This window comes from Meriones unguiculatus, chromosome 17 (genome assembly GCF_030254825.1).
Source record: "Meriones unguiculatus strain TT.TT164.6M chromosome 17, Bangor_MerUng_6.1, whole genome shotgun sequence".
In the NCBI taxonomy this organism is placed as follows: Eukaryota; Metazoa; Chordata; class Mammalia; order Rodentia; family Muridae; genus Meriones; species Meriones unguiculatus.
In genome coordinates, this window is record NC_083364.1 from 61,487,330 (window position 1) to 61,501,343 (window position 14,014).

A 14,014-nucleotide genomic window follows, 5' to 3' on the forward strand; every position below is an offset into this window, starting at 1 on the left:
AAAAAACCCATTGATTAAAAGAAGGGAAGGGATTAATTGGAAAACAATTATTTTTAGCAATATGTTCTGAGACATACAAGAATACTATTTCATATTCCTGGTATTGCATTTTCTGCAGGATGCAGTTCTTATGTATTACATATATATCACTTATATTTAATAGTATAAAATAGTTAATAAGCTTACCAGGAGCTGAGATAAGTAGTTCTAACTGGCTGAAAGACACTGGGTTTCAATCACATTATTTTATATTCACCTAAAATAGCATACAATACACACAAGTATTTATGCTTAGAATGAAGAATATATGTATTACATGAATTTATATCATGTCACTTGGTGTAATAATGCTTCCCTAGGAGCCATACATAGACTAACAAAAGTCCCAGTAGTAAGCATGGGAAACCTTTTTCCAAGTTGTTGTTCCAGTGACTCCAACAGGTTTTCAAAACAATATAAGCTATTTCTGTTGTCCCCGGTTGCCTCCCAGAAACGGAAGGTGAGTTTTTATTTCTGTAGACACTATGGCCTCCTGATGAAGGACTCAGAGGATTAGAGTTGGATCTGCCCTCAAGGCTGCCTGCTCAAGGACTGGCTTTTGTAGTCCTAGAAGGTGATGGCAAGTTAAGGGAGGAAAGCAACCAGTAGTCTAAGCAGCTGGGATGCCTATGAGCCGCACCATAACTAGCACGACAAGACATTGCGCTGAAGGTACAATCGTGGTACCTAAATCTTAGACAGCTTAACCAACAGCTGCCTAAATGGACTACAGCTCACTCAACAGCAAGGAAATCATGGTTACTTCTGTAAACCTAGCCAACTGTTTGTGGCTAGTGAGAGCATGAATCTTAGAGGAACATCTAATACTGACGCTTTCCAAAACCAGTATGAATTTAAATGCATTTTAAATACTTATCCTTATGTGTACAGGTAAACGTAGCTCCCATCCCACATCAGAGAAGCTTCATTTTGCAACAGATGGAACACGTTATAGAAATCCATGATTGGATAAAATACAGAGAACCACTGACGTGAGGTACTCAGGCCCAGTTGACACATACACAATGCAACTCCTACCCCTACGGCTCAGGGAACCTAGTGGAAGGGGGCCCAGGAAGATTGAAATGGCCAGAGGACTAGGAAGTCTGCTGTGAAATTATGTTTTATGTATATGACAGGGATGCTCCCCCCATGTTATAAAATGGAAGTTGTAAGGTTCAGAGACTGACAGTATTCAAGTACTACAAATATATTTTTGAGATTCATCTGTGTCACTGAGAAACTGTAGGGATTGTGGTTAAGATTACACTTAGTTCTCACCAGTGTATTCCACTGGGAAAGTCAGAAAACCCAACATGTCTGTAATGTCATGCTTCTGGGTAGGCAACTTTAGGACTTCCTCCCTAAGCTGCTATGCATTGTGCTTTTAAACCAAAAGCACATGTAGTTACACACATACCCGATACTCTTCTTCACACACACATCTGAACTCTTGGCTGTGCGTCCCCACTGGTAATATATATCTGGAAAAATGTCCACAAGGACCCAAATAGCATTAGATTTATGAATTTGAAGTAATATCACCGCCAGCCAGCCACCAGCACTGGAAGTGGGATGCAATCTTGTATTTAGTTGTGCTACAACTCCTTCATAATAAAATAGCAAATTGAAGTGATTTTCAGACAGCGTGGGAGACCAAAGGGAAATGTTTCTGCCTCCAGTAAGCACAGAGGGCTATCAATGAGCCATGTCTGGCTCCTCCACCACTCAGTGCACTCAGCTACTGCCTGCTTTCTGGGCTCACAGAGGCTGCAGTGATCAAATTCTAAAGCAGTAGTTGAAAAAATGACTTAGCTTTTCAGAATTTATGGGCTATATATACTTATATGTTTTATTTGTGGTTGGCAAGGAGAATTGAGTGCCTGCCATTGGCATGAGTTTATATGGTACTCTTTGAGCTCTTGGAAGGGAAGGGTTATGATCACAAAGGGAACAGGATGCTAAAAACGGGTCAGATGTTAGTGGCTGCAGTTTTCTTCATTCTTATTGTCATCCTTTTGCATTTTTTCAATATATTTTTGAGACTAGGGCTAACTATGTATCCCTATGTAGCCCTGTCTGGCCTTTAACTATAGGTAATCCTCCTGCCTCAGATTCTGAGTTGCTGAAATTAAAAAAAAATATGAGCTAACATGCTCACAAACTTTTAAAAGTATCACTAATGTTTACTTTAAAAGACATTTGTGTTTATGAATCCACTTCTATAATTTTCTATCTTAAAATTAATAATTAGTCTCCCCATTGGCATTTATTCATTGTAACTAGTACTGGGTTATATAAGAACACTTTCTTCCATGTGTATAAGGTACACTGAGCTGTCACCCCCATAATCACCCTGGCCCTCTCCTTTCCCCCTCTTCTCCCATCAGTTCCATTTTCCCCTAGACAGCTTCATCTTGACTTTTATGTCCCATATACAGATATGACTTTATGCATCTATGTAGAATCTAGGACACATATGTTTGAATAATAAGGTCCCCCATAGGCTCATATGTTTATTCACCAAATAGCGCATTATTTGAAAGGATTTGAAGAATTATAAGATGTGGCCTTTTGGGAGGTAGTGTATGGAAGCGCATGGCCTTTGAGGTGTCAAAAGCCCATGTCAAGCCCAGAGTCTCCAGCTCTCTCTGCTTACGGATCCGGACATAGTTGTCAGCTTCTACTCCAATGCCTGCTTGCTTGACACCAGACTTCCTGCCATGACGATAATGGACTAAGCCTCTGAAACTGTAAGCAAGCCACCAATTAAATGCTTTCTCTTATAATGGTTGCCTTGGTTGTGGCATTTTTCTTTTTCACAGCAAAGTAACAGTGACTAAAATACCCTATGAGAGAAAAACATGATATTCGTCATTCTGAGATGACAAGTAGCTTAATATGACTATTTTAAGTTGTATCCAATTTTTTGAAATTCATTCTTGTCTATGATGGAAAAGCTCTACTGCCTATAGACAGCACATTGTAGCTGCTCCTCTGTGGACAGACACACAGGCTGGTTTTGTCACTGAGATGTTTTGACTCATGCTGCAATATACACCAATGTGGAAACATTTCGGTGCTGGACTGAGTTGGAGTCCTTCAAATAAGTACACAGGGTGACATAGTGGGGTCAGTGGTGGCTCTATTTTGAGGTTTTTTTTTTTTATTAACTTCATATTGATGTCCATAGTGACCGGATGAGTTTACGTTCACACCTGCAGGGTATGAGCGGCTCCCTTCTGTCCCTTCCCATCACTTACTATTTTTTTTTCTTGAATGCTGTGATGACCAGAGTGACATGGGATCTCAAGGCAGTTTGTATTTAAATTTCTTCAGTGGATAGAGATGATATGTTTATTGGTCATTGGTAATTCAAATTTTGAGAACCTTATCTTCATTTCAATGAAGACACAATAGGGAACAAGCATTTCATGTCGCCAAACTATGAATTTCATTTTGCCTTAAAGAGCACGCTTGGTTCAGAGTGTGCTGTGGAAGTACTTTCTATTTATTACAACCCAAAGATATTGCTGAATTCAACTTCAGTAATTGAATCTGGACATCGAGTCAAGTCACAGTGTACATGTATACATACATAGTTACATCTACATATTTCCCACCAACATTGAGAGCAGTTGGAAGAGACTAGGAATCAAGCAAAACACGTGGAAATGAGATCATGGCGGATAGACTAGATGCAAATAAAAAATGTACAAATAGCACAGAACAAAAATGAGGTGAAAATAAAAAGAAAGACAACACAATTCAAATGGAAAAACTTAGCCATTTCATAAGCACAGATAATTCTTATATTAAAGAGTACACTGGTGTGCAAACATGTCACCTCTTCTGGGGATTAAAAACATTTAATGCAGTGAATATTTTTATTTTATTTTTCACTATCAATGTATATTTTCCAAACTTATTGTGGTGCTTTAAATCTTAACATGTGATGAATACACTTTAAAAAATAATGTTACAACATTTTCTTTCTTTATTTTGTTGCACTATGTAGTCATGTGAAGTCGTCTTAAGCAGAATGAGTTTTAAGTTTTTTTTTTTTTTAAATACAACACTGCTGAGGGAATCTTATTCTTTCTTTTGTACTTTAAATAGTCAAATGAACATGAGGGACTAATTTGGCAGAATTTTGGTAAATGTACAGTAACGTAAAGGCTCAGCACTTTAGAAAAATCTACAAAATATACTAAGTTGTCAAGTGAGATATGCCTTCATGAATAGCTGTGAGTGGCAGTTGAGTTTTATTTTTTACTTCTTTACTCAGAGTAGAATCATTTGATATATATATATATATGTATATATAATACATGTCAAGTATATTTATATGTGAAATCAATTATAATTCTGTGTGTATACCCTATCCCCTCAGTAATGTGTTAATGCATCACAGAATCAGAGAAATGCACCCAGAAAAAATGCTGCCATTCTCCACAGAAAACCCTTGCATAACATTATGCAAAAATTAATTCATGATAAATGAACTCAAGTCTAGATCTCAGAATAGCTTTTTAAATAGCATCAGAAAAGAGCACCTCACCCGCAAAAAGGAGTCTAGGGATCCATTCTCCATGTACTCTACCACGATCATTACTGGTCGGCCTGCAAGGAAGCAAGAGACACACCCGATTAGAGCTGTTGCAGAGAGATGTGCTGCCGTAGGCTTTTCCAGCTGCAGTAGCTAAGTTATTTGTATTTTAAAAAGATGAACTTAAATTTTCAACATTTTCTATGAAAGTTTGCTCATATATTCAACTTTCTGTATCTCTATAGAATTATTTGTTTTTGAGTTCATTAAAGGGACATGGATTACAATCTGAGTTACAAAGGAGTTGAACATGCTTTTATTAATGTGATTGCTTATAGAGACTATGTTCCTATCGTGTTCTAGTTTTTCCACGAATAAAAACCGACACGCTCCCGTCATTGTTTAAGCAGTCACTGATGTTTTCTTGCAGTTTGGCACAGCTTCCATGATGTTGTAGCACTTTTTTTCCTGACTTACACTAGAGTGGGTAGTTCTAAAATTATTTCTAAATCAAAGCAGAAAGGCGCAATTCATAAATCCCCATTTGAGCACTTATAAAAGACCCGCTATAAACCGCTTTTAAGGGATTCCAAGCAGAATAATTTTCAATAGATTGATAAATGTTGTGCGCTGGGTAGGATCTGTACGCATGCCTGATTATCTCTTTATTGGACACAGATTTGATCGGCAGGACAATGGCAGTGCATGAGAAACAGGTAACACTGACTTCTTGTCTAGTGCAGAAGCAGGGATCAGAAAGCGAGCATCATTTATTTCTCCTTTTATCACATCAATTGTTATAGTTTCCAATAAGTCTCTATTAGGTAGAGTATTTGACATAAATAACTTTGATTTGTTTCAAAGAAGGGAATGCATTTACTTTTTTCAGTTGCACATGTTTAAAAGGTAAATTTTCAATTGAGCGGAAAATGATCCTTACCTGAAATAGGAATCTATCAATGCTTACTCTTTCTTTATACATTTTTTTTTTTATTTCTTATTAGAACTCTTGATGATTCATTGTGAATGGCACATGGCTATTTTTGTGATACAAAAATGATCTGGAAAGAAACTGTGCCAATGCCAATGATGAAAATGTTGGACTCATATTTCAAGCCTTTTTTTCTGAACTTACAGCCTTGAAGGTTAGAAAGGGTAGCCATCATAAATTGCTTCAATGTATGCAAATGCTAGATTTTACATTTGAATATATATTTTAAAGAAAGATGAGCTAAAGGTTAAAAGGTGCAATAAAGCTCCAAATTTATCATGCATAGAATTCAAATCTAAGGAATTTTTTCATTTGGAGAGAATATTAACTTCTGTTCTATAATGCCCCTCAACACTATTAATCTTACCCATATGAAGAAGGAACTTTATCAGCAAATACAGAGGTGAGACGAACTGTCAGCGCTCTCATAGACCAGGATCAAGAAGACCCGGTTTGGAACCCGAAAACTTGTCGTTTTGTCTTTTATTTGTCCATTGGTTTTAGGGATCCCAGAGGTAAAAATCTAAGGCCAACACTTAGGTAAGAAAGTGGGTAAAATAAAGAAGCCAGCTTTGTACCTCAACACCAAATTCTGAGCGAATAAATCAAGTTAGAACGGAAGTGGGTGATGGGTGTTAAGGAGGAATGTTGCAATTACTTCTCTCGGTGCCCTAATTAACCCACTCTGTATCTTCAGATCTGTACTATCTCGACTATTGCTGTCAAGTGTTTATTTTTAAGTATCTATTCCTCAATAGTGTGAGTCTTATTAGAATCAAAGAGCTTGTAAACACTTCCTTGTATTGTTTCATCCCCATTACATAGATAAGGAAATGGAGGATTAGAAAGGTAAACAGTATTTCTTGAGCCCAAATCTAAGTGGCAATCTTAGGCGTCCTGTTTGGTGCTTTGGATCTTTGAACCTTTATGGTATAGTTGCATCTCCGAAGAGATGATAGCTCTCAGTCTAGTCTGTTCAACCATTCCCTCCAATGAAGGGTGCCATTTTCCTAACCTGCCTCGCTACCCTTAGCTCTACCAGCTGTCTGTCACTTTCACTTGTTCCATTTTGCTTCTGCCTTCTATTTCTCACTTTGGTTTTCACGTGTCAGAGTTATTTCTTAACTTGCTCCTCTCTGCAATACTACCACAGCGTGCAGCTCCTCCTTCCAGAATTTAAACACTGCATATCCTTGCTAGGTTTTGTGCTGCTATTTCCCACAGACTCCCATCGCTGCTGTTCTGTATGCTACAACGTGCTATGCCTGGCCTTTTTCAAATTGTTTTGTTTTCGCTTTTTTCCTGTAGAGGCTTGTGTCCTCATTCACTGGGTTTCTCAAGCTCACTTCCTATAGATAGAAGAGTACTATGTACTTCATAAAATCAACTCATGTTTTCTTAACGGTATCATTATCCTTCCAAAATCAACACTGAGTTGTTTCGGCAAGATTCTTAGCCCTGTGAGCACAAAGAACTCTGGGCTTGTTTCTGTCTATAACTCTTTTGGAGGTACTTTTGGTACCCTTAAAATCTACCAGTGACAAGTTTAACTTCTGAAGATAATTTCAAAATTCCTTTATCATCTTTTTCTCTTATAGACAACAATAAATATTCTCTTTCATTCGCATATATGTATAGACTTGATTATATATATGTCTATATATTAAAATACTTCTTAACACCTACAATGACTTTGATAAAGGAGGTTTATGGAATCCATACGATCATAATATTCAACTCTTTTCATGATGGTATTAAAGAAAAGAAAACAAAGATATTCTTTAAATTTCTCATATAGATCTCAGTGGAAATATTCGCTGGTGAAATAGATTTTCTTCAGAGAAGATTTGTGATAAAAGGGATTAGAGAAATTTGCCATTTTTATATAAGTAATGAGTCTGTGCTGGAAGTGGTGTTTTGAATCAGTTCAGCAATTTCTAATGTGCAGCCAGTAAAATGAAGAATCGAAACAAATCTCAACAACCTTAGAACTCTATTACAGATTTAAATCATTCTAGTTTATTTAAACATTCGATCATGTCTATATTTTGTCTACCAGGTTATAAACTTGCAGTGATAACTTGGATTGACAGAGTGCTGGTAATTTTTTTCTGCTCACATGCAATTCAGCACTTCTTGAGCCATTTATTTAATCTATTCTTCCTCCCTGCCTGTTTTATAGATAGTGAATTACAATTATAATATCCTCTGGGTTTGATTATAACTAACTGAAATAATTTTCTTATCCATGTACTGCTTTCCACATATATGGATAATATAAATCTAAAAAGATGTAATATATTAAATTATTGATTTTACTCACAGGATAACTATGAAAATTGGAGGAACTGTTTTACTTTTAAAATGTTTCCTGGTAAGTATCAGAACTTCTCCTAAATATAACTCATCCTCAATGACTTTGAATCTTAAGTTATTTTTCATATATACATGAAATTTTAATTCCTTTTTAATGTAATATTTTAATACTTGTACATAAAAACTACATACATATTGGGTACTATGTGATGTTTCAGTACTGTTGATGTTTCAATATATAAAATATCTATTTCCTTAAACCTGTGGTATTTCTTTATAGTGAAAACAGTCAAAACCCTTTCCCAGAATTTTGAAGCACACAATGCATCTTTCCACGCTGTCTACTAGGCTATAGCCCAACAGAACTTTTTGCTCCTATATGATTTACTACCCACTTATCTCTCAACCACTGTCACTCATCGCAGATGTTGGTAATCACCATCATTCCCTTAGCCTCTCTAAAGTCCACCAGTTTATATTGCACACTGGAGTGAGAGAAGGCAGTGTTTATTCTGTTGAACACAGTGATCTCTGCCTCCCTCTGTGGTACCAAAATCCCTCACTGAGGATGTTAACAGGGATTGGATTGGAAACCACTCAGGTTACATGTTAGAAAAGAATCACTGTATTCTATCTGTACCCTGAAAATCTTAGTGAAGCTGAATTCAAAAGTAATGAACTAAGTTGTGCGAGTGAGAAACTCTCAAGGCAGTATACTATCTGTGGTTACTGCTCACTGCTCTTAGATTCATAGCTGGAGAGAGCAGAGTAAAGTATAAAAACGTGTAACTTGGCAAATGAGTAACTTTGAAGTTATAACAAAGTCAGGTGCAGGCAAAGCATTTGAAATTTGTAATAGTTAAAAAAGATCAGAGCTACTAAAGAGAGAGAATAGAATTTATACTGGGGTAATTAGGGAATACTGGATTGCAAAATTTCACCCACTAAGAGACTCAGGATATGAGTGTAAATTCATTAGATAACAGAATACTTAAAAAAAAAAAAAAAGGTTTTAGAACACCAGGGTTGAAACTGGCTTCCCGGATAGGTTTTTCCCCACACGCAGGCAGGAGGGATCACTAAGGCCTCTGCAGCTATGGTCTAAGGGAGCCAGGGAATGGGCAACAGAACTTGTTCTAGGTGTTACTTTTCAGGCATGCAAAATGAAGATAAGGGTCGTGGGAGCCTGCATATAGGATCCAGAAAGCCACTGTGGCCAAGCAATGTGTTTCAGGGTCAGATTCATCAACAATGACAAAAGTCAGAATTATAACATACACAGTGAAACAAATAAAGACCCTTCTCAGTGTGTTCAAATACCTGGCACATTACTCTTTGAATTTCCCAGAGTTTTCAAAAATTATGATATTTTATATGTGCTTCTAATTGCCTTCACATTCTATGGATTTAAGTAACTATAATTCTTTGGCTTTGCTCTTGTTTTTTTTTTTTTTTTTGAGATGGGCTTTTTTTATTTTAATTTTTATTAATTACACTTTATTCACTTTGTATCTCCCCATAAACCCCTCCCTCCTCTCCTCCCAATCCCACCTTCCCTCTCCCTTCTCCACTCATGCCCCTCCCCAAGTCCACTGATAGGGGAGGTCCTCCTCTCCTTCCTTCTGATCCTACTCTATCAGGTCTCATCAGGAGTGGCTGCATTGTCTTCCTCTGTGGCCTGGTAAGGCTGCTCCCCCATTAGGGGGAGGTGATCAAAGAGCAGGCCAATCAGTTCATGAGACAGGCTTTCTTTATGTAGCCTTAGTTGTCCTGGACTCGCAATGTGCCTGCTTCTGCCTCCCTGAATGCTGAGATTAAAGGCCTGTGCCATCATGCCCGGCTATCATAATTCTTTTTTTAAAGATTAAAATATGCTAAATTTAAAAGTACTTATAAAAAACTACAGTCTATAGAAATATTTACTGAAAATATAATTTAAAATTCATGTATCATAGTAAGGAAACAGCTCCTTATGTGGAAATTGTTCATTAAAGGATTTATGTAGCATGTAAAATGTACTAAATCCCGAGAAAACATCCAAAGCACTTATACAAAGTACCCTGTATTTGTGAACTCATTAGTGAGAATTTTGTCTTTTTTTACACTTACACTTTCTTGTTGTCTTTTCTATGATATACATGTTATACTATAATCACATGTATATTTGTTTACTTATATATACATGTCGAACTTATAGGCTAGGACTCACATGTGAGGAAGGACATGTGTTTTTTTTTCTTTCTGACATTGGTATTATACATTTTCACTCCATCCATTTTCATTTTGCAGAAAATACTGTTATTGAACTTTTTCCTTAGAACTGAATAATAGTCCACATTGAAAATATATAACCAGTTTTTTTGGTTTTGTGTGTAGGTATTTTTTTATTACTATATGCTCATTGTATGTCTTTTCATAGGCAATTTCTCTCAAGTTTATCATGTATTTATAGCATATTAATTCCTCATATTTCCTTTTATTCCTCTCCCTTAATATTTGCTCTCCTTGCATTAGTCTCTTTTCTTCTAGTCCCTTTTCTTCTTTTATTTCACTCACAGACTCACAGAGATACACAGATACACAGTCACTCACATGCAAACACAAACAGACAGACATACACAGACACACATACGTACAGAGACACATGCACACATACACAGGGCTTTATGTATCTATAAGAATATTAGGGGCCTCTTGTATGTCTCATGTGTTCTTTTGTTCAGTACTTTCTCATCACCTAACATTTCCATTCTTGCTCTCCTTTCTAAAAACTATACTTCATTACACTCACAAATTTTTTTATGTAATATCATTTATACATACACTATATCCATTGTTTCTTTCTGATTTTGAGTGGGCTCACTTAATTGTATACATTCTAAATTCATCTATTTTCTGCAAATTTTATGATTGCTTTTCCAGCTGAATATGTATGCATTTTGTATCTTTACTACACTTTCATTATGCATTCATCTGTTGATAAACATCTATGTTGGTTCTATTTCATTGCTATCACAAATAGACAATCGATGAACTTGGATGTTCTAATAAAAGAAAAAATTTCTAAAATCCACAAATGACAGAAAGTGTGCATTGTTTTGCCTACATCTGACTTATTTTGCTTACTGTGATGATCTACTGTTGCATTTGTTTTCTGATGTATAACATAATTTCATTCTTTCTTATGTCTGAAGAAAACTCTTTTGTGTATATACACCACATTTTTTTCATTCATCTGTTGACAAACTTCTAGCCTGATTTCATGACTTAGCTCCTGCAATAAGTAGAGATGTGGAGCTATCTCTGCTATAAATTGCCTTAGAGTTCTTTGGGTACAAACCCTTAAGTGGTATACGTCAGGCTGATGCTACTTGTATCTTTAATTTTTGAGGAGCACCTACACTGATTTCCATAGTGTCTAGACAATTTAATCCCAAGAACAAGGATAAGGGTTCCCTTTTTTTTTTTTCACTTCCTCACTAGCATTTAAAGAGAATGAGATAGGCTAAGTGCATTTTGCGTCAGGAAACATATAGAAGCTAACAGTGGAATGTTTTACTTTATAGAGCTGTGCTGGAGTGTCAACTTGAAAAGGAGTGAACTTGTCGTGGTTAGTTTTGATTATCATCTTAGCTGGACTATGAAACAATTAGGGCATTAGTGAGGCATACTTTCAGGTGTGTCACTGAGGGTGTTTTCAGGAAGCCCTACCTTAAATCTGGGCAGCCCTGTTCCTTGAACTGAGGGGCTAGGATGAACAAAAGGAACAAAAGGAAAAGGAAAACTCTGCATAGCATTTTTCTTTTTAATTTCCTGCTCTGTTATGATGTGAGCAGACACTCACAGGCTGCCATGCCTTCACTTTTACAATGGGCTCTATCCTCTGAAGAGTCAGGGAGAATAAACCTCTCCACCCCTGTGTTACTTCCTGTTAGGTATTTGGTCACAGCAGGGAGAAAAACCATCCAAGTATTCAATAGTAAATTTAGAATCACCCAGTAATGGCATGAATGAATCAGTGTATACATCTCCAGTATATATTACCTTCCAGACTGGCAGCTACTGGATCTTAAGCTAAGGAATGTTTTTCTTTTTTTTTTTTTTTTTTTTTACAATGAAGAAGGTTTGTTACTTCCTGTTTCTGGCTTTATTATGAATAAAGCTGCTATGAACATAGTTGGGCAAATGTCCTTGTATGGTGGAGCATCCTTTGGGTATATGCCCAGGAGTGGTGTAGCTGTGTTTGTTGTACCTTTATTTATAATAACCAGAAATGAAACACCCCAGATGGCCCTCAATTGAAGAATGGATAAAGAAACTGTGGACAAAATTTTGACCGAAAATTTACCCTTCTTACAACATATGAAGTGATAGAGATAGAGCAGAGATTGAGGAAATATCCCATCAATGACTGGCTCAAACTGAGACCCACACTAAGAGAGAGTCAACTCCTGACACTATTAATAACCTCTGCAATGCTTGCAGATGGAAGTTTATAGTAGCTGTCCTCTGTGAGGCCCCACCCAGCAGGGGATAGAAACAGATGCTGAGACTGACAGCCAGATACTGGGTAGAACACAGGGAGCCTTGTGGAAGAGTGGGGGGAAGGCTCTGGAGGGGACAGGAACTACACAAGACTAACAGAGCCAACTAACCTGGACCCAGGGGAGTTTTCAGAGACTGAAGCAACAGCAAAGGAGCATGCATGGATTGGACCTTGGCCCCCTACACATATGTACCCAATGGGCAACTTTGTCTTCTTGTGGGTACCCTAGTAAGGGAAGTGGGGTCTGTCTCCGACATGGATCCTCTTGCATGCTTTTCAATTACTTCCACTAGTGGGTATGCCTTGCCAGGCTACCTAGGAAGAGGATGCACTCAGTCCTGATGTGACTTGTTGTGCTGGGGTAGGTTGGTGGTGGGTTTCCCCTTTTCTAAAGGGTAAGGGAAAGAGAAAGTGAGTGTGGGACACAATGAAAGCTGTGCTCAGAGGAAAATTCATAGCATTAAGTGCCTTCAAGAAGAAATTTGTAACATCTCATACAAGCAACTTAATGGCCCAACTGAAAGCCCTAGGGAAAAAAAAAAAAAAGAAGTAAATACACCAAGAAGAGCAGATGGCTGGAAATAATCAAAACTCAGGGATGAAATCAATCAATTAGAAACAAATAAAACTATTCAAAGAATCAATGAAACCAAGAGCTGGTTCATGAGAAAATCAACAAGATAGACAAACCCTTAGCCAAACCAAAAAGGCAGAGAGAAACTATCCAAAAGGGGGACATCAGACACTGAGGAAATCCAAACAACCATTAGGTCTTATTACAAAAGCCTATATGCCACAAAATTTGAAAATCTAAAAGAAATGGACAACTTTCTTGATAGATTCCATCTACCAAAATTAAGTCAATCAGGTAGAAAGATTGAATAACCGTATATACCCCAAGGAAATTGAAGCATTCATCAACAGTCTCCATTCCAATAAAAGCCCTGGGCAGGATGGTTTCAGCACAAAATTCTACCAATTCTCTTCAAACTATTCCACAAAATAGAAACAGAGGGAACATTACCAAACTCATTCTATGAAGCCACAGTCACCTTGATACCTAAACCACACAGAGACCCAACAAAAAAGAGAACTTCAGACCTATCTCTCTTATGAACATTGATGCAAAAATACTCAATAAAATACGTGCAAACCATCATTCTGAGTGAAATATCCCAGAAGGAGAAAGACAAACATGGGATATACTCACTTATATAGACCTATAAGATATGATAAACATAATGAAATCTATACACCTAAAAAAGATAATCAATTGAGCGGACATGGGGTAAGATGATCAATCCTCATTTAGAAAGACAGATGGGATGTGCATTGAACGTATGACAGGAGTTTACTGAGCGCATCTGAAAGACTCTAACTAGCAGTGTTTTCAAAGCAAAGACTCATGACCAAACCTTTGGCAGAGTACAGGGAATCATAAGAAAGAAGGGGAGTTAGTCTGATGGGGAAAGGATAGGAGCTCCACAAGGACCAAATATATCTGGGCACAGGGTCTTTTCTGAGACTGACATTCAACCAAGGACCATGTATGGATATAACCTAGAACCTCCGC

At 37.2% G+C, this 14,014-nt stretch overlaps 1 protein-coding gene across 7 annotated transcripts in view; it reads right to left on the reverse strand.

Moving 5' to 3' along the window:
* The window catches only part of Epha6 (EPH receptor A6), a 955,104-nt gene that overhangs the window by 155,786 nt on the left and 785,304 nt on the right, over positions 1-14,014 (reverse strand). For all 7 annotated transcript variants that reach the window (XM_060370600.1, XM_060370599.1, XM_060370601.1 and 4 more), the window contains one exon: positions 4,601-4,662. In XM_060370600.1, the coding sequence (XP_060226583.1) occupies positions 4,601-4,662 (62 nt within the window). The remainder of the gene's footprint in view (positions 1-4,600; positions 4,663-14,014) is intronic.